Here is an 18,463-nt window from a genome sequence, read left to right on the forward strand (position 1 = left end):
ATGCATTTTGCCCCCCAGATTAGGGAGGAGGATGGTGAGAGAAGCAATAAAATCCCCAAGAATCACTGTGAAGGAATTGCAGGCCTTGGTGGCGTCTTGGGGTCACCAGGTTTCAAAAAGCACCATCAGACGCCACCTCCACATCCACAGGCTCTTTGGATCGGTTGCCAGAAGAAAGTCCTTTCTGACCCCAAGACACAGACGCAAGCGCTTGGATTTTGCTAAACGTCATTTAAATTATGACTGGAAGAAGGTGCTCTGGTCAGATGAGACCAAAATTGAATGTTTTGGTCAGATACAGCATCGGCATGTTTGGCGTTGAAACAGAGATGCATACAAGGAGAGGCACCTCATACCCACGGTGAAATATGGAGGGGGATCAGTGATGTTTTGGGACTGTTTTAATTCCAGAGGTCCAGGGGCACTGGTTAAGATTGATGGCATAATGAATTCTACCAAGTATCAGCCAATTTTGGCTGACAATTTGGTTACCATTGCCAGAAGGCTAGGACTTGGCCGTAGGTGGACTTTCCAACAAGACAATGACCCAAAACATACCTCAAGATCCACACAGAAATGGTTCAGCGACAACAAAATCAATGTTTTGCCATGCCCATCTCAGTCGCCGGACCTCAATCCAATCGAAAACCTGTGGGCTGAGTGGAAGTGGGCAGTTGATAAGCGCAAACCCAAGAATGTGAAGGATCTTGAAAGGATCTGCATAGAGGAATGGTCCAAAATCCCTCCAAATGTGTTCCTTAACCTTGTCAAACATAACAGGAAAAGACTCCATGCTGTTATCCTTGCCAGAGGTGGTTGCACTAAGTACTAAATGAGGAGTGCCAATAATTACAAAACCTTGATTTTGGTTACATTTATTTTGTATTAAATAATTGAATGATTTTGGTTGGTTCCATTGAAACATTAATATAGTACACTATTTCTCACATGTTGGTATTTTGAGATATCTCTATAATTATGTTGTTTACATTTTTTAAAGTATTGTTTGTGCATTGCCAGTCAGGGGTGCCAGTAATTGTGAAGTCCACTGTATGGAGTGCTCACAGGCAATTACACATAAACAAGATCCCACAAAACACAGTGGGGAAATGGCTGCCTACATTTGATCCCCAATCAGAGACAACTATAAACAGCTGCCTCTGATTGGGAACAATACCAGGCCAACATAGAAATAAAAGTTCCTTTGAAAGGGGTAGGTGCCAAGAACTGCTGGGTTTTTCATGCTCAGTTTCCCGTGTGTGTCAAGAATGGTCCACCACCCAAAGGACATCTAGCCAACTTGACACAACTATGGGAAGCATTGGAGTCAGCATGGGCCTTCATCCTGTAGAATGCCTTCGACAACTTGTGGAGTCCATACCCCGACGGATTGAGGCTTTTTTAAGGGCAACTCAATATTAGGAAGGTGTTCCTAATGTTTGGCATACTCAGTGTATATGTCCTGCATATGTATGCTACTGTATTCTTGACTGAAGTTTAAAAAAGTCAGGAACACAAAAGATGGTCTTTTCCACAGGTACATTTTTTTATGTCACTAAACAATATTTGGTGTGTCGGAGTCTGGCGCAGCAGTAACGCTCCCAACTCTGGACCACACATTCCCCGATGAAAATGCCTCTGCTTGGCTGACTATCGGTCCTTCTTACCTATTCCTCCTCCTCCATTGTCTATTCCCTTCTCACATCCTACTATACTATCAAATTGCACTGTAATGCTCTGTAACTTGTTAGTTGATATGCCTTGACAACGTGATATATAAAAATGTATAAAAAAAATTAACAACGTGATATAAGACAGAATAAATTCAACCACACCTTTGTTTCATCACAAAACCAGAAGGCAACATCGGTCGAGTGAAGTCCACAAAACATGTTGTATGTAACAAACAGTTACATGACCTACAGCATGGTCAAATAAGTTAATGTAAAACCACATGTTCAAATCCCTCTCTCCATCTATGGCTAAAATAGGAAAGGGATGATTTAGCTAGCTAGCTAGCCACAGGAGTAAAAAATGACAATGTGATGTGATTGGTGTGAAGCCAAATCCAAACTGGCTTCCCTTTTTTTGTGTGCCAGGACCATTCACAGCTGAGCTCTCAGTTTAGCGCAATGCTGATTGGCTATTATTTGACACTTTTTATATCAAGGGAGACCAAATGCTCGTTGGCTTCCCGTGCATTCAATGCTACGGGCGACAATAGTGTCTTTTGGTCTTTTGACCAGACCGCATCAGATAGATGGGCTACACATACTGAGACAGAGTGGGCACTATTTAGTTCGCTCTGATACTTTCTCCGGTGAGATACATTCAGCCTCTTGCGAATTGAAGGACATTTAAGACTAAATCCTCCAAAAATTATTGATCTATTTTTTGGGGAAGCCTGGCATCCAGGTTGCTACAGAGAAGGTCAAACCAGCTCCTGTAAAGCAAGGTAAATTATTAGTTCTTTGACTTCTACAATCAAAACAATTGTGATATTATCACATATGGTCCAGTTTCATTAAAGGTTAAAGATATATCCAGCAATATGTTACAATAAGTAGCAGGGAGACTTCTGACACAAGATGAGTATTTACATTTTAGCAAACAACATTCAGGAGCAATAAGGGTTAAGTGCCTTGCTTAAGGGCACATCGTCAGATTTTGCACCTAGATGGCTCAGGGATTCAAACCAGCAACCTTTTGATTACTGGCCCTATGCTCTTAACCGCTACCAAACAGCAGGATGTCAATCTCATAACTATTTGTTTGTCACACAGCAATCACATTGCACAAGAGTGGAGAGAAAGGTGACTCCCCTTACAGAGGGTCAAACTAGCAACAAACTGTAAACTGTATCTCTGTTGATGGAACAACCCGAGAGTCAGGTTAGGGATTCAAATCAAATCAAATTTTATTTGTCACATACACATGGTTAGCAGATGTTAATGCGAGTGTAGCGAAATGCTTGTGCTTCTAGTTCCGACAATGCAGTAATAACCAACAAGTAATCTAACTAACAATTCCAAAACTACTGTCTTGTACACAGTGTAAGGGGATAAAGAATATGTACATAAGGATATATGAATGAGTGATGGTACAGAGCAGCATAGGCAAGATACAGTAGATGGTATCGAGTACAGTATATACATATGAGATGAGTATGTAAACAAAGTGGCATAGTTAAAGTGGCTAGTGATACATGTATTACATAAGGATACAGTCGATGATATAGAGTACAGTATATACGTATGCCTATGAGATGAATAATGTAGGGTAAGTAACATTATATAAGGTAGCATTGTTTAAAGTGGCTAGTGATATATTTACATCATTTCCCATCAATTCCCATTATTAAAGTGGCTGGAGTTGAGTCAGTGTCAGTGTGTTGGCAGCAGCCACTCAATGTTAGTGGTGGCTGTTTAACAGTCTGATGGCCTTGAGATAGAAGCTGTTTTTCAGTCTCTCGGTCCCAGCTTTGTTGCACCTGTACTGACCTCGCCTTCTGGATGATAGCGGGGTGAACAGGCAGTGGCTCGGGTGGTTGATGTCCTTGATGATCTTTATGGCCTTCCTGTGACATCGGGTGGTGTAGGTGTCCTGGAGGGCAGGTAGTTTGCCCCCGGTGATGCGTTGTGCAGACCTCACCACCCTCTGGAGAGCCTTACGGTTGAGGGCGGAGCAGTTGCCGTACCAGGCGGTGATACAGCCCGCCAGGATGCTCTCGATTGTGCATCTGTAGAAGTTTGTGAGTGTTTTTGGTGACAAGCCGAATTTCTTCAGCCTCCTGAGGTTGAAGAGGCGCTGCTGCGCCTTCTTCACAATGCTGTCTGTGTGAGTGGACCAATTCAGTTTGTCTGTGATGTGTATGCCGAGGAACTTAAAACTTGCTACCCTCTCCACTACTGTTCCATCGATGTGGGTAGGGGGGTGTTCCCTCTGCTGTTTCCTGAAGTCCACAATCATCTCCTTAGTTTTGTTGACGTTGAGTGTGAGGTTATTTTCCTGACACCACACTCCGAGGGCCCTCACCTCCTCCCTGTAGGCCGTCTCGTCGTTGTTGGTAATCAAGCCTACCACTGTTGTCTCGTCCGCAAACTTGATGATTGAGTTGGAGGCGTGCGTGGCCACGCAGTCATGGGTGAACAGGGAGTACAGGAGAGGGCTCAGAACGCACCCTTGTGGGGCCCCAGTGTTGAGGATCAGCGGGGAGGAGATGTTGTTGCCTACCCTCACCACCTGGGGGCGGCCCGTCAGGAAGTCCAGTACCCAGTTGCACAGGGCGGGGTCGAGACCCAGGGTCTCGAGCTTGATGACGAGCTTGGAGGGTACTATGGTGTTGAATGCCGAGCTGTAGTCAATGAACAGCATTCTCACATAGGTATTCCTCTTGTCCAGATGGGTTAGGGCGGTGTGCAGTGTGGTTGAGATTGCATCGTCTGTGGACCTATTTGGGCGGTAAGCAAATTGGAGTGGGTCTAGGGTGTCAGGTAGGGTGGAGGTGATATGGTCCTTGACTAGTCTCTCAAAGCACTTCATGATGACGGATGTGAGTGCTACGGGGCGGTAGTCGTTTAGCTCAGTTACCTTAGCTTTCTTGGGAACAGGAACAATGGTGGCCCTCTTGAAGCATGTGGGAACAGCAGACTGGTATAGGGATTGATTGAATATGTCCGTAAACACACCGGCCAGCTGGTCTGCGCATGCTCTGAGGGCGCGGCTGGGGATGCCGTCTGGGCCTGCAGCCTTGCGAGGGTTAACGCGTTTAAATGTCTTACTCACCTCGGCTGCAGTGAAGGAGAGACCGCATGTTTTCGTTGCAGGCCGTGTCAGTGGCACTGTATTGTCCTCAAAGCGGGCAAAAAAGTTATTTCGTCTGCCTGGGAGCAGGACATCCTGGTCCGTGACTGGGCTGGATTTCTTCCTGTAGTCCGTGATTGACTGGATTATGGCAATAAGAGCTAAGGTTAGGGCGAGGTTTAGGTTGATTAACTACACTTTAACACTTTTGTCGACAGTGTGTAGGCCTATTTTTCTGAGTGTACTGTATTTATTTCTCAGATTGAATTGCAGTCTGAATTGTTGCAGTAAATTGTCTTGTTCGTATTTGATTAGAGCCCAAGGAAGCTAAGGAGCAAGCCAAACCAGAACCTACAAAAAAAGATACAGATATGATTGTTTTTGTTGCATTAAATGTATAATAGCCCAGTTCCTGAGATTAATGTTGTGTCTCATCCAATGATTGTTTTAGAAGCTGAAGTTCCCAAAGAAAAAACCAAAGCAGCTACATCAAAGAAAGGTACAAAGTACAGTGCCTTGCGAAAGTATTCGGCCCCCTTGAACTATGCGACTTTTTGCCACATTTCAGGCTTCAAACATAAAGATATAAAACTGTATTTTTTTGTGAAGAATCAACAACAAGTGGGACACAATCATGAAGTGGAACGACATTTATTGGATATATCAAACTTTCTTAACAAATCAAAAACTGAAAAATTGGGCATGCAAAATTATTCAGCCCCTTTACTTTCAGTGCAGCAAACTCTCTCCAGAAGTTCAGTGAGGATCTCTGAATGATCCAATGTTGACCTAAATGACTAATGATGATAAATACAATCCACCTGTGTGTAATCAAGTCTCCGTATAAATGCACCTGCACTGCGATAGTCTCAGAGGTCCGTTAAAAGCGCAGAGAGCATCATGAAGAACAAGGAACACACCATGCAGGTCCGAGATACTGTTGTGAAGAAGTTTAAAGCCGGATTTGGATACAAAAATATTTCCCAAGCTTTAAACATCCCAAGGAGCACTGTGCAAGCGATAATATTGAAATGGAAGGAGTATCAGACCACTGCAAATCTACCAAGACCTGGCCGTCCCTCTAAACTTTCAGCTCATACAAGGAGAAGACTGATCAGAGATGCAGCCAAGAGGCCCATGATCACTCTGGATGAACTGCAGAGATCTACAGCTGAGGTGGGAGACTCTGTCCATAGGACAACAATCAGTCGTATATTGCACAAATCTGGCCTTTATGGAAGAGTGGCAAGAAGAAAGCCATTTCTTAAAGATATCCATAAAAAGTGTTGTTTAAAGTTTGCCACAAGCCACCTGGGAGACACACCAAACATGTGGAAGAAGGTGCTCTGGTCAGATGAAACCAAAATTGAACTTTTTGGCAACAATGCAAAACGTTATGTTTGGTGTAAAAGCAACACAGCTGAACACACCATCCCCACTGTCAAACATGGTGGTGGCAGCATCATGGTTTGGGCATGCTTTTCTTCAGCAGGGACAGGGAAGATGGTTAGAATTGATGGGAAGATGGATGGAGCCAAATACAGGACCATTCTGGAAGAAAACCTGATGGAGTCTGCAAAAGACCTGAGACTGGGACGGAGATTTGTCTTCCAACAAGACAATGATCCAAAACATAAAGCAAAATCTACAACGGAATGATTCAAAAACAAACATATCCAGGTGTTAGAATGGCCAAGTCAAAGTCCAGACCTGAATCCAATTGAGAATCTGTGGAAAGAACTGAAAACTGCTGTTCACAAATGCTCTCCATCCAACCTCACTGAGCTCGAGCTGTTTTGCAAGGAGGAATGGGAAAAAATTTTAGTCTCTCGATGTGCAAAACTGATAGAGACATACCCCAAGCGACTTACAGCTGTAATCGCAGCAAAAGGTGGCGCTACAAAGTATTAACTTAAGGGGGCTGAATAATTTTGCACGCCCAATTTTTCAGTTTTTGATTTGTTAAAAAAGTTTGAAATATCCAATAAATATCGTGCCACTTCATGATTGTGTCCCACTTGTTGTTGATTCTTCACAAAAAAATACAGTTTTATATCTTTATGTTTGAAGCCTGAAATGTGGCAAAAGGTCGCAAAGTTCAAGGGGGCCGAATACTTTCGCAAGGCACTGTAGTCTTTGTTAAACACAGAACCCTTTTTCACAACTGAGTTAAGCCATGCTACAGTATACTGGGCTGGCCTAGATACCCATCAACAGTAGTTGCTGGAACTGTGCTGGAAAGGACAATGTGAAAAGAAAATATCTGAACAAGCACAGTACGTTTTGGCTTGACTCTATAGTCTGAATCAGGTAAGATTGTAATGTATGATACAATAGCGGCAGGTAGCCTAGCAGAGCGTTGGGCCAGTAACCAAAAGGTCGCTGGTTCGAGACACCAAGGTCTTCCTTGGTGTCTCGAACCAGCGACCTTTTGGTTACTGGCCCAACGCTCTGGGTGAAAAATCTGTTAATTTGCCCTTGTGCAATGCACTTAACCCTAATCGCTCCTGTAAATTGCTCTGGATAAGAGGGTCTGCTAAATGACAAAAATGCATCATTTTTAATTTTTTAAATTCTGATTTAGATACTGGAGCAAAAGAAGAGGCCAAACTAACTCCAGCAAAGAAAGGTGTCAAATTAATTTCAAAATGTTATTTTTCCATTTATTCCAATAATAAGTAGGCCTATGTCTCTGTTTTATGCTATTTATTAAAAGTTATATCAATATCTTATTGTAAAGACTTGTATTTGAACTTAGAAGCTGAATTTTCTAAAGAAAAGGCCAAACCAACTCTTGAAAAAAAAGTTACCTTTACTTAGACAGATATATATATATATATATATATATATATATATATATATATATATATATATATATATATATATATATAATACACATACACAGTGCATTCGGAAAGTATTCAGACCCCTTAACTTTTTCCACATTTTGTTACATTACAGCCTTATTCATCCATCTACACAATACCCCATAACGGCAAAGCAAAAACAGGTTTTTAGACATTTTTTCTCATTTATATATATTTTTTTTAAATATCACACTTAAGTATTCAGACCCTTTACTTAGTACTTTGTTAAAGCGCCTTTGGCAGCGATTACAGCCTCGAGTCTTTTTGGGCATGACACTACAAGCTTGGCACACCTATATTTGGGGAATTTCTCCCATTCTTCTTTGCAGATCCTCTTAAACTCTGTCAGGTTGGATGGGGAGCGTTGCTGCACCACTAATTTCACATCTCTCCAGAGATGTTCAATCGGGTTAAATTCTGGGCTCTGGCTGGGCCACTCAAGGACATTCAGAGACTTGTCCCGAAGCCACTCCTGCCTTGTCTTTGCTGTGTGCTCAGGGCCGTTGTCCTGTTGGAAGTTGAACCTTCACCCCAGTCTGAGGTTCTAAATGCTCTGGAGGAAGTTTTCATCATGGATCTTTCTGTACTTTGCTCCGTTCATCTTTGCCTCAATCCTGACCTGTCTCCCAGTCCCTGACGCTGTAAACATCCCTACAGCATGATGCTGCCACCACCATGCTTCATCTTAGGGATAGCGACATGATTCCTCCAGATGTGACACTTGGCATTCAAGCCAAAGAGTTCAATATTGGTTTCATCAGACCAGAGAATCTTGTTTCTCATGGTCTGAGAGTATTTAGCTGCCTTTTGGCAAACTCCAAGCGGGCTCTCATGTGCCTTTTACTGAGGAGTGGCTTATGTCTGGCCACTCTACCATAAAGGCTTGCTTGATGGTGTGCTGCAGAGGTTCTCCCATCTCCACAGAAGAACTCCAGAACTCTGTCAGAGTGACCATCGGGTTCTTGGTCACCTCCCTGACCAAGGCCCTTCTCCCCCGATTGCTCAGCTGGGAGCTGGGAGGCCCGCTCTAGGAGCTCTAGGAGTCTTGGTGGTTACAAACTTCTTCCATTTAAGAGTAATGGAAGCCTCTGTGTTCTTGGGAACCTTCAATGCTGAAGAACTGTTTTGGTACCCTTCCCCAGATTTGTGCCTCGACACAATCCTTTCTCGAACCTCTACGGACAATTCCTTCAACCTCATGGCTTGGTTTTTGCTCTGACATGAACTGTCAACTGTGGGACCTTTAAATAGACAGGGGTGTACTTTTCCAAATCATGTCCAATCAACGGAATTTACCACAGGTGGACTCCAATCAAGGTGTACAGTAGAAACAGCTCAAGGATTATTAATGGATGCAGCTCAGCTCAATTTTGAGTCTCATAGCAAAGGGTCTGCATACTGTTAATAATTTCTGTTTTTTATTTAAAATACAAATCCTGTTTTCACTTTGTCATTATGGGGTATTATGTGTAGATTGCAGAGGATTTTAAAAAATGTAATCCATTTTAGAATAAGGCTGTAACGTAACAAAATGTGGAAAAAGTCAAATGGTCTGAATACTTTCCGAAGGCACTGTATATGCACACATTACCATTCTAATAAAGGAAACAACGTATTTAGACTTTTTCACAAAAATTACAGACCGTACATAATCATAGAGACATGTTGGTCTTGCTATATTCATAGAGAAACACATTTATGTTGTATTTTATTCAGATGCTGCAGCTAAAGAAAAGGTGAAAACATCCCCTGCAAAGAAAGGTAAGAATGTTTTCAAATCTGCGGTTAGAACGCAATTTGTAATTTTTTGAAGCATTTGTAATTTGATAGAGCTTGATAAAGACGGAACTTGCCAAACAAGTAGTTCCTGCAAAACAATATTAAAATGTTTTTGGAAGTGGCTCTTCCTAATCTTTATTATCTTTTTTTCTGAGGCTATGTTTGCTTGAATGAGCAAATTCTCGCAGTATATATCTGGAATTTGGATCACAAATTTTCTCATATCAGTTAAATGTCAAAAAATATATTTGCATGTCACTAAGAATATCACTAAGCAAAAAAACTAACACGTCAATAGCCACTAAAATGTTGAAACATGATTTTGTCATGACTTCAGTACCATTTGCTTGATTTTGCGAGCCCACAACTAGTGTATCGACATTAGCTAGCTAATGTTAACATGCTTGCAACGCTAGTCATCATATGCTACTATAGAATAATTAGCTTGCATTAGCTAGCTAGCATTAGCTACCTCACTAGCCAGCATACCAAGCTCTAGTCCAATGGAAACCGATGATATCCTGCTGGTTACGTGGCTAGGTAGATGACCAGTGGTGAAAGTGAGGTCCTTATGAGATTCAAGGTTTTAACAAGTGCCATTGTGCAGAAATCGTAGAGAAAATACTGATTGATGAGCAAGTTAGATGGTAAGATAGCTGTGACAGTTATCAGTTTGCATGCACAAATGCTTGACAACACATTCTATTGAAGTCAAGAAGGCATGCAGAACAGACTGCCTCTCTGAGACTGGAGAGCCCCATCTAACTAGTGAGCAGAGGGGTACAAAATCAGTTGCATAGCTCAAACAATTACGTTTTGTTCCAGTCAATGACAATACATGTTGCAAAGTAAATACCTGCGTCAAATACACAATATATACAGAAGTATTTGGACACCCCTTCAAATTAGTGGATTCGGCTATTTCAGCCACACCTGTTGCTGACTTGTTTAAAATTTATCACACAGCCATGCAATCACCATAGACAAACATGGCAGTAGAATGGTCTTACTGAAGAGCTCAGGGACTTTCAACGTTGCACCGTCATAGGATTCCACCATACTAACAAGACTGTTAGTCAAATTTCTGCCCTGCTAGAGCTGCCCTGGTCAACTGTAAGTGCTGTTGTGAAGTGGAAACGTCTAGGAGCAACAATGGTTTATGCTCAAAGTGGTAGGCCACACAAGCTCACAGAATGGGACCACCGAGTGCTGAAGAACGTATTGCTTAAAAATCATGTGTCTTCGGTTGCAACACTCACTATCGAGTTCCAAACTACCTCTGGAACAGTGGTGAAAAAAGTACCCAATAGTCATACTTGAGTAAAAGTAAAGATACCTTAATAGGAAATGACAGAAGTAAAAGCGAAAGTCACCCAGTAAAATACTACTTGAGTAAAAGTCTAAAAGTATTTGGTGTTAAATATACTTAAGTATCAAAAGGAAATGTAATTGCTAAAATATACTTACAGTGCCTTGCGAAAGTATTCGGCCCCCTTGAACTTTGCGACCTTTTGCCAAATTTCAGGCTTCAAACATAAAGATATAAAACTGTATTTTTTTTGTGAAGAATCAACAACAAGTGGGACACAATCATGAAGTGGAACGACATTTATTGGATATTTCAAACTTTTTTAACAAATCAAAAACTGAAAAATTGGGCGTGCAAAATTATTCAGCCCCCTTAAGTTAATACTTTGTAGCGCCACCTTTTGCTGCGATTACAGCTGTAAGTCGCTTGGGGTATGTCTCTATCAGTTTTGCACATCGAGAGACTGATATTTTTTCCCATTCCTCCTTGCAAAACAGCTCGAGCTCAGTGAGGTTGGATGGAGAGCATTTGTGAACAGCAGTTTTCAGTTCTTTCCACAGATTCTCGATTGGATTCAGGTCTGGACTTTGACTTGGCCATTCTAACATCGGGAGATGTTTATTTTTGAACCATTCCATTGTAGATTTTGCTTTATGTTTTGGATCATTGTCTTGTTGGAAGACAAATCTCCGTCCCAGTCTCAGGTCTTTTGCAGACTCCATCAGGTTTTCTTCCAGAATGGTCCTGTATTTGGCTCCATCCATCTTCCCATCAATTTTAACCATCTTCCCTGTCCCTGCTGAAGAAAAGCAGGCCCAAACCATGATGCTGCCACCACCATGTTTGACAGTGGGGATGGTGTGTTCAGCTGTGTTGCTTTTACACCAAACATAACGTTTTGCATTGTTGCCAAAAAGTTCAATTTTGGTTTCATCTGACCAGAGCACCTTCTTCCACATGTTTGGTGTGTCTCCCAGGTGGCTTGTGGCAAACTTTAAACGACACTTTTTATGGATATCTTTAAGAAATGGCTTTCTTCTTGCCACTCTTCCATAAAGGCCAGATTTGTGCAATATATACGACTGATTGTTGTCCTATGGACAGAGTCTCCCACCTCAGCTGTAGATCTCTGCAGTTCATCCAGAGTGATCATGGGCCTCTTGGCTGCATCTCTGATCAGTCTTCTCCTTGTATGAGCTGAAAGTTTAGAGGAACAGCCAGGTCTTGGTAGATTTGCAGTGGTCTGATACTCCTTCCATTTCAATATTATCGCTTGCACAGTGCTCCTTGGGATGTTTAAAGCTTGGGAAATATTTTTGTATCCAAATCCGGCTTTAAACTTCTTCACAACAGTATCTCGGACCTGCCTGGTGTGTTCCTTGTTCTTCATGATGCTCTCTGCGCTTTTAACGGACCTCTGAGACTATCGCAGTGCAGGTGCATTTATACGGAGACTTGATTACACACAGGTGGATTGTATTTATCATCATTAGTCATTTAGGTCAACATTGGATCATTCAGAGATCCTCACTGAACTTCTGGAGAGAGTTTGCTGCACTGAAAGTAAAGGGGCTGAATAATTTTGCACGCCCAAATTTCAGTTTTTAAAAAAGTTTGATATATCCAATAAATGTCGTTCCCACTTCATGATTGTGTCCCACTTGTTGTTGATTCTTCACAAAAAAATACAGTTTTATATCTTTATGTTTGAAGCCTGAAATGTGGCAAAAGGTCGCAAAGTTCAAGGGGGCTGAATACTTTCGCAAGGCACTGTATATCAGATTATACAATAATCCAATTAAATAATCATATATACTGCATGTATGTTTGTATCAATATTTGACATAGATGCTGCAGTTATTAAAGAAAAGGTGAAATCAGCCCCTGCAAAGAAAGGTAAAAATGTTTTCAAATCTGTGGTTAATATGTCATTTGATAGTGTTTGATAGAGGCTGAAAGTCACTATTTACTGAGAAGCTGAATTTAGCAGTGAGAAGACCAAACCAGCTCTTGCAAAGAAATAAATAAATAGCCCAATTCTTTAGATTAATTTTGTGTCTTCTCCAATGATAGTTTTAGAAGCTGAAATTCACAAAGAAAACGCCAAAGCAGCTTCATCAAAGAAAGGTATGGATAACTTTTTTCTTTAGACTTGAAACAAAAAACGCTAGTCTTACTCTAAATAGATGTCTGCCACAGAGTGTGCTTCATTTCTCTCTCAAACAAATACTCAGTATGGGTTTGAATCAATTGCAGTTTGAACCTTTGCTGTATATGTTATCATTCTTGTTTAATTAGAGTCCAAGGAAACTAAGGAACAAGCCAAACCAGAGCCTTCAAAAGAAGGTACAGATAGGATATTTTTTTCTGGCTTCAAAATGTATAATGGCGTAATTCTTGAGATTCATGTTGTGTTGTCTTGTCCAATGCTTGTTTTAGAGAGTGAAGTTCCCAAAGAACAGACCAAAGCAGCTACATCAAAGAAAGGTACAAAGTATTCTTTGTGTACCACAGAACCCATTTTCGCATTACTGAGCCAAGCCAGCCTACAGTATACTTGGCTGGCCTAGATACTCATCAATCATAGCTGCTGGAATTGTGCTGGAAAGGACAATGTGAAAAGAAAATATCTAAACGAGCACAGTTCAGTTTGGCTTGGCCCGATAATCTGAATCAGATAAGCCTGTGTTGTATGACAGAAGGTCCAGTTTATTAAATCTTTTTTTTTCTGATTTAGATGCTGAAGCAAAAGAAAAGGCCAAATTAGCTCCAGAAAAGAAAGGTATGAAATTATTTTTGAATTGTTAATTTTCCACTTATTCCAATAATAAGTAGGCAGCCTATGTGTCCATTTTATGCTATTTATAAAACATTCAATAAGTTATTATTGTAAGGACTGTTGTACGTGAACTTAGAAGCTGAAGTTTCCAAAGAAAAAGCCAAAGTAACTCCTTCAAATGAAGGTAACCGAATGTATTGATTTTTAACACCACCAATATAATATTACAGACAGTACATCATCTCAGAGAAAAACATGTATCCTGCTATATTCATAGAGAAACACAATTATGTTGCTTTTGATTCAGATGCTGCAGTTATTAAAGAAAAGGTCAAATCAGCCCCTGCAAAGAAAGGTAAGAATTTGGTTAGTATGTAATTAGGAATTTGTTATAATATTTGTTTGCATTGTGTTGTATTTATTTAAATTCACGGCATATTTTTTGTTACTTTCATTGTTTATAAATGTTTATAATCTCTTCCAAATGTGACAAATCTAAATTCAGAGTTAGCAATTGAAAATGCACTCACTACTGTAAATAGTTCTGGATAAGAGTGTCTGTTAAATGACAAAAATTGTAAATGTAAAATAAATATTGAGGTGAACAGATAGCCATAACAAATTATTTAATTTAAATGTAAATATGTATTTTCTCTTTGCACACAAATGTTATTTTGCAATATTGTGTATTGTTTGATAAGCAGTATATTACATTTAAGAACATATGTATTCTGTACAATAATTTAGTGTATAATATATATCAGATTATACAATAATCCAATTAAATAATCATATATACTGCATGTATGTTTGTATCAATATTTGACATAGATGCTGCAGTTATTAAAGAAAAGGTGAAATCAGCCCCTGCAAAGAAAGGTAAAAATGTTTTCAAATCTGTGGTTAATATGTCATTTGATAGTGTTTGATAGAGGCTGAAAGTCACTATTTACTGAGAAGCTGAATTTAGCAGTGAGAAGACCAAACCAGCTCTTGCAAAGAAATAAATAAATAGCCCAATTCTTTAGATTCATTTTGTGTCTTCTCCAATGATAGTTTTAGAAGCTGAAATTCACAAAGAAAACGCCAAAGCAGCTTCATCAAAGAAAGGTATGGATAACTTTTTTCTTTAGACTTGAAACAAAAAACGCTAGTCTTACTCTAAATAGATGTCTGCCACAGAGTGTGCTTCATTTCTCTCTCAAACAAATACTCAGTATGGGTTTGAATCAATTGCAGTTTGAACCTTTGCTGTATATGTTATCATTCTTGTTTAATTAGAGTCCAAGGAAACTAAGGAACAAGCCAAACCAGAGCCTTCAAAAGAAGGTACAGATAGGATATTTTTTTCTGGCTTCAAAATGTATAATGGCGTAATTCTTGAGATTCATGTTGTGTTGTCTTGTCCAATGCTTGTTTTAGAGAGTGAAGTTCCCAAAGAACAGACCAAAGCAGCTACATCAAAGAAAGGTACAAAGTATTCTTTGTGTACCACAGAACCCATTTTCGCATTACTGAGCCAAGCCAGCCTACAGTATACTTGGCTGGCCTAGATACTCATCAATCATAGCTGCTGGAATTGTGCTGGAAAGGACAATGTGAAAAGAAAATATCTAAACGAGCACAGTTCAGTTTGGCTTGGCCCGATAATCTGAATCAGATAAGCCTGTGTTGTATGACAGAAGGTCCAGTTTATTAAATCTTTTTTTTTCTGATTTAGATGCTGAAGCAAAAGAAAAGGCCAAATTAGCTCCAGAAAAGAAAGGTATGAAATTATTTTTGAATTGTTAATTTTCCACTTATTCCAATAATAAGTAGGCAGCCTATGTGTCCATTTTATGCTATTTATAAAACATTCAATAAGTTATTATTGTAAGGACTGTTGTACGTGAACTTAGAAGCTGAAGTTTCCAAAGAAAAAGCCAAAGTAACTCCTTCAAATGAAGGTAACCGAATGTATTGATTTTTAACACCACCAATATAATATTACAGACAGTACATCATCTCAGAGAAAAACATGTATCCTGCTATATTCATAGAGAAACACAATTATGTTGCTTTTGATTCAGATGCTGCAGTTATTAAAGAAAAGGTCAAATCAGCCCCTGCAAAGAAAGGTAAGAATTTGGTTAGTATGTAATTAGGAATTTGTTATAATATTTGTTTGCATTGTGTTGTATTTATTTAAATTCACGGCATATTTTTTGTTACTTTCATTGTTTATAAATGTTTATAATCTCTTCCAAATGTGACAAATCTAAATTCAGAGTTAGCAATTGAAAATGCACTCACTACTGTAAATAGTTCTGGATAAGAGTGTCTGTTAAATGACAAAAATTGTAAATGTAAAATAAATATTGAGGTGAACAGATAGCCATAACAAATTATTTAATTTAAATGTAAATATGTATTTTCTCTTTGCACACAAATGTTATTTTGCAATATTGTGTATTGTTTGATAAGCAGTATATTACATTTAAGAACATATGTATTCTGTACAATAATTTAGTGTATAATATATATCAGATTATACAATAATCCAATTAAATAATCATATATACTGCATGTATGTTTGTATCAATATTTGACATAGATGCTGCAGTTATTAAAGAAAAGGTGAAATCAGCCCCTGCAAAGAAAGGTAAAAATGTTTTCAAATCTGTGGTTAATATGTCATTTGATAGTGTTTGATAGAGGCTGAAAGTCACTATTTACTGAGAAGCTGAATTTAGCAGTGAGAAGACCAAACCAGCTCTTGCAAAGAAATAAATAAATAGCCCAATTCTTTAGATTCATTTTGTGTCTTCTCCAATGATAGTTTTAGAAGCTGAAATTCACAAAGAAAACGCCAAAGCAGCTTCATCAAAGAAAGGTATGGATAACTTTTTTCTTTAGACTTGAAACAAAAAACGCTAGTCTTACTCTAAATAGATGTCTGCCACAGAGTGTGCTTCATTTCTCTCTCAAACAAATACTCAGTATGGGTTTGAATCAATTGCAGTTTGAACCTTTGCTGTATATGTTATCATTCTTGTTTAATTAGAGTCCAAGGAAACTAAGGAACAAGCCAAACCAGAGCCTTCAAAAGAAGGTACAGATAGGATATTTTTTTCTGGCTTCAAAATGTATAATGGCGTAATTCTTGAGATTCATGTTGTGTTGTCTTGTCCAATGCTTGTTTTAGAGAGTGAAGTTCCCAAAGAACAGACCAAAGCAGCTACATCAAAGAAAGGTACAAAGTATTCTTTGTGTACCACAGAACCCATTTTCGCATTACTGAGCCAAGCCAGCCTACAGTATACTTGGCTGGCCTAGATACTCATCAATCATAGCTGCTGGAATTGTGCTGGAAAGGACAATGTGAAAAGAAAATATCTAAACGAGCACAGTTCAGTTTGGCTTGGCCCGATAATCTGAATCAGATAAGCCTGTGTTGTATGACAGAAGGTCCAGTTTATTAAATCTTTTTTTTTCTGATTTAGATGCTGAAGCAAAAGAAAAGGCCAAATTAGCTCCAGAAAAGAAAGGTATGAAATTATTTTTGAATTGTTAATTTTCCACTTATTCCAATAATAAGTAGGCAGCCTATGTGTCCATTTTATGCTATTTATAAAACATTCAATAAGTTATTATTGTAAGGACTGTTGTACGTGAACTTAGAAGCTGAAGTTTCCAAAGAAAAAGCCAAAGTAACTCCTTCAAATGAAGGTAACCGAATGTATTGATTTTTAACACCACCAATATAATATTACAGACAGTACATCATCTCAGAGAAAAACATGTATCCTGCTATATTCATAGAGAAACACAATTATGTTGCTTTTGATTCAGATGCTGCAGTTATTAAAGAAAAGGTCAAATCAGCCCCTGCAAAGAAAGGTAAGAATTTGGTTAGTATGTAATTAGGAATTTGTTATAATATTTGTTTGCATTGTGTTGTATTTATTTAAATTCACGGCATATTTTTTGTTACTTTCATTGTTTATAAATGTTTATAATCTCTTCCAAATGTGACAAATCTAAATTCAGAGTTAGCAATTGAAAATGCACTCACTACTGTAAATAGTTCTGGATAAGAGTGTCTGTTAAATGACAAAAATTGTAAATGTAAAATAAATATTGAGGTGAACAGATAGCCATAACAAATTATTTAATTTAAATGTAAATATGTATTTTCTCTTTGCACACAAATGTTATTTTGCAATATTGTGTATTGTTTGATAAGCAGTATATTACATTTAAGAACATATGTATTCTGTACAATAATTTAGTGTATAATATATATCAGATTATACAATAATCCAATTAAATAATCATATATACTGCATGTATGTTTGTATCAATATTTGACATAGATGCTGCAGTTATTAAAGAAAAGGTGAAATCAGCCCCTGCAAAGAAAGGTAAAAATGTTTTCAAATCTGTGGTTAATATGTCATTTGATAGTGTTTGATAGAGGCTGAAAGTCACTATTTACTGAGAAGCTGAATTTAGCAGTGAGAAGACCAAACCAGCTCTTGCAAAGAAATAAATAAATAGCCCAATTCTTTAGATTAATTTTGTGTCTTCTCCAATGATAGTTTTAGAAGCTGAAATTCACAAAGAAAACGCCAAAGCAGCTTCATCAAAGAAAGGTATGGATAACTTTTTTCTTTAGACTTGAAACAAAAAACGCTAGTCTTACTCTAAATAGATGTCTGCCACAGAGTGTGCTTCATTTCTCTCTCAAACAAATACTCAGTATGGGTTTGAATCAATTGCAGTTTGAACCTTTGCTGTATATGTTATCATTCTTGTTTAATTAGAGTCCAAGGAAACTAAGGAACAAGCCAAACCAGAGCCTTCAAAAGAAGGTACAGATAGGATATTTTTTTCTGGCTTCAAAATGTATAATGGCGTAATTCTTGAGATTCATGTTGTGTTGTC

At 38.8% G+C, this 18,463-nt stretch overlaps 1 protein-coding gene across 50 annotated transcripts in view; it reads left to right on the forward strand.

Moving 5' to 3' along the window:
• The window catches only part of si:ch211-266g18.10 (muscle M-line assembly protein unc-89), a 104,645-nt gene that overhangs the window by 48,603 nt on the left and 37,579 nt on the right, over positions 1 to 18,463 (forward strand). For 28 of the 50 annotated variants that reach the window (XM_036964423.1, XM_036964412.1, XM_036964413.1 and 25 more), the window contains 27 exons: positions 5,255 to 5,302; positions 7,388 to 7,432; positions 9,387 to 9,431; positions 12,607 to 12,654; positions 12,832 to 12,885; positions 13,057 to 13,104; positions 13,198 to 13,245; positions 13,496 to 13,540; positions 13,653 to 13,721; positions 13,845 to 13,892; positions 14,369 to 14,416; positions 14,594 to 14,647; positions 14,819 to 14,866; positions 14,960 to 15,007; positions 15,258 to 15,302; positions 15,415 to 15,483; positions 15,607 to 15,654; positions 16,131 to 16,178; positions 16,356 to 16,409; positions 16,581 to 16,628; positions 16,722 to 16,769; positions 17,020 to 17,064; positions 17,177 to 17,245; positions 17,369 to 17,416; positions 17,893 to 17,940; positions 18,118 to 18,171; positions 18,343 to 18,390. In XM_036964423.1, coding sequence (XP_036820318.1) covers positions 5,255 to 5,302; positions 7,388 to 7,432; positions 9,387 to 9,431; positions 12,607 to 12,654; positions 12,832 to 12,885; positions 13,057 to 13,104; positions 13,198 to 13,245; positions 13,496 to 13,540; positions 13,653 to 13,721; positions 13,845 to 13,892; positions 14,369 to 14,416; positions 14,594 to 14,647; positions 14,819 to 14,866; positions 14,960 to 15,007; positions 15,258 to 15,302; positions 15,415 to 15,483; positions 15,607 to 15,654; positions 16,131 to 16,178; positions 16,356 to 16,409; positions 16,581 to 16,628; positions 16,722 to 16,769; positions 17,020 to 17,064; positions 17,177 to 17,245; positions 17,369 to 17,416; positions 17,893 to 17,940; positions 18,118 to 18,171; positions 18,343 to 18,390 — 1,368 coding nt within the window. The remainder of the gene's footprint in view (positions 1 to 5,254; positions 5,303 to 7,387; positions 7,433 to 9,386; positions 9,432 to 12,606; positions 12,655 to 12,831; positions 12,886 to 13,056; positions 13,105 to 13,197; positions 13,246 to 13,495; positions 13,541 to 13,652; positions 13,722 to 13,844; positions 13,893 to 14,368; positions 14,417 to 14,593; positions 14,648 to 14,818; positions 14,867 to 14,959; positions 15,008 to 15,257; positions 15,303 to 15,414; positions 15,484 to 15,606; positions 15,655 to 16,130; positions 16,179 to 16,355; positions 16,410 to 16,580; positions 16,629 to 16,721; positions 16,770 to 17,019; positions 17,065 to 17,176; positions 17,246 to 17,368; positions 17,417 to 17,892; positions 17,941 to 18,117; positions 18,172 to 18,342; positions 18,391 to 18,463) is intronic. The other 22 variants (XM_036964424.1, XM_036964443.1, XM_036964418.1 and 19 more) reach the window with 21 other exon arrangements.

The sequence above is a fragment of the Oncorhynchus mykiss genome, chromosome 26 (assembly GCF_013265735.2).
Source record: "Oncorhynchus mykiss isolate Arlee chromosome 26, USDA_OmykA_1.1, whole genome shotgun sequence".
NCBI classification, from domain to species: domain Eukaryota; kingdom Metazoa; phylum Chordata; class Actinopteri; order Salmoniformes; family Salmonidae; genus Oncorhynchus; species Oncorhynchus mykiss.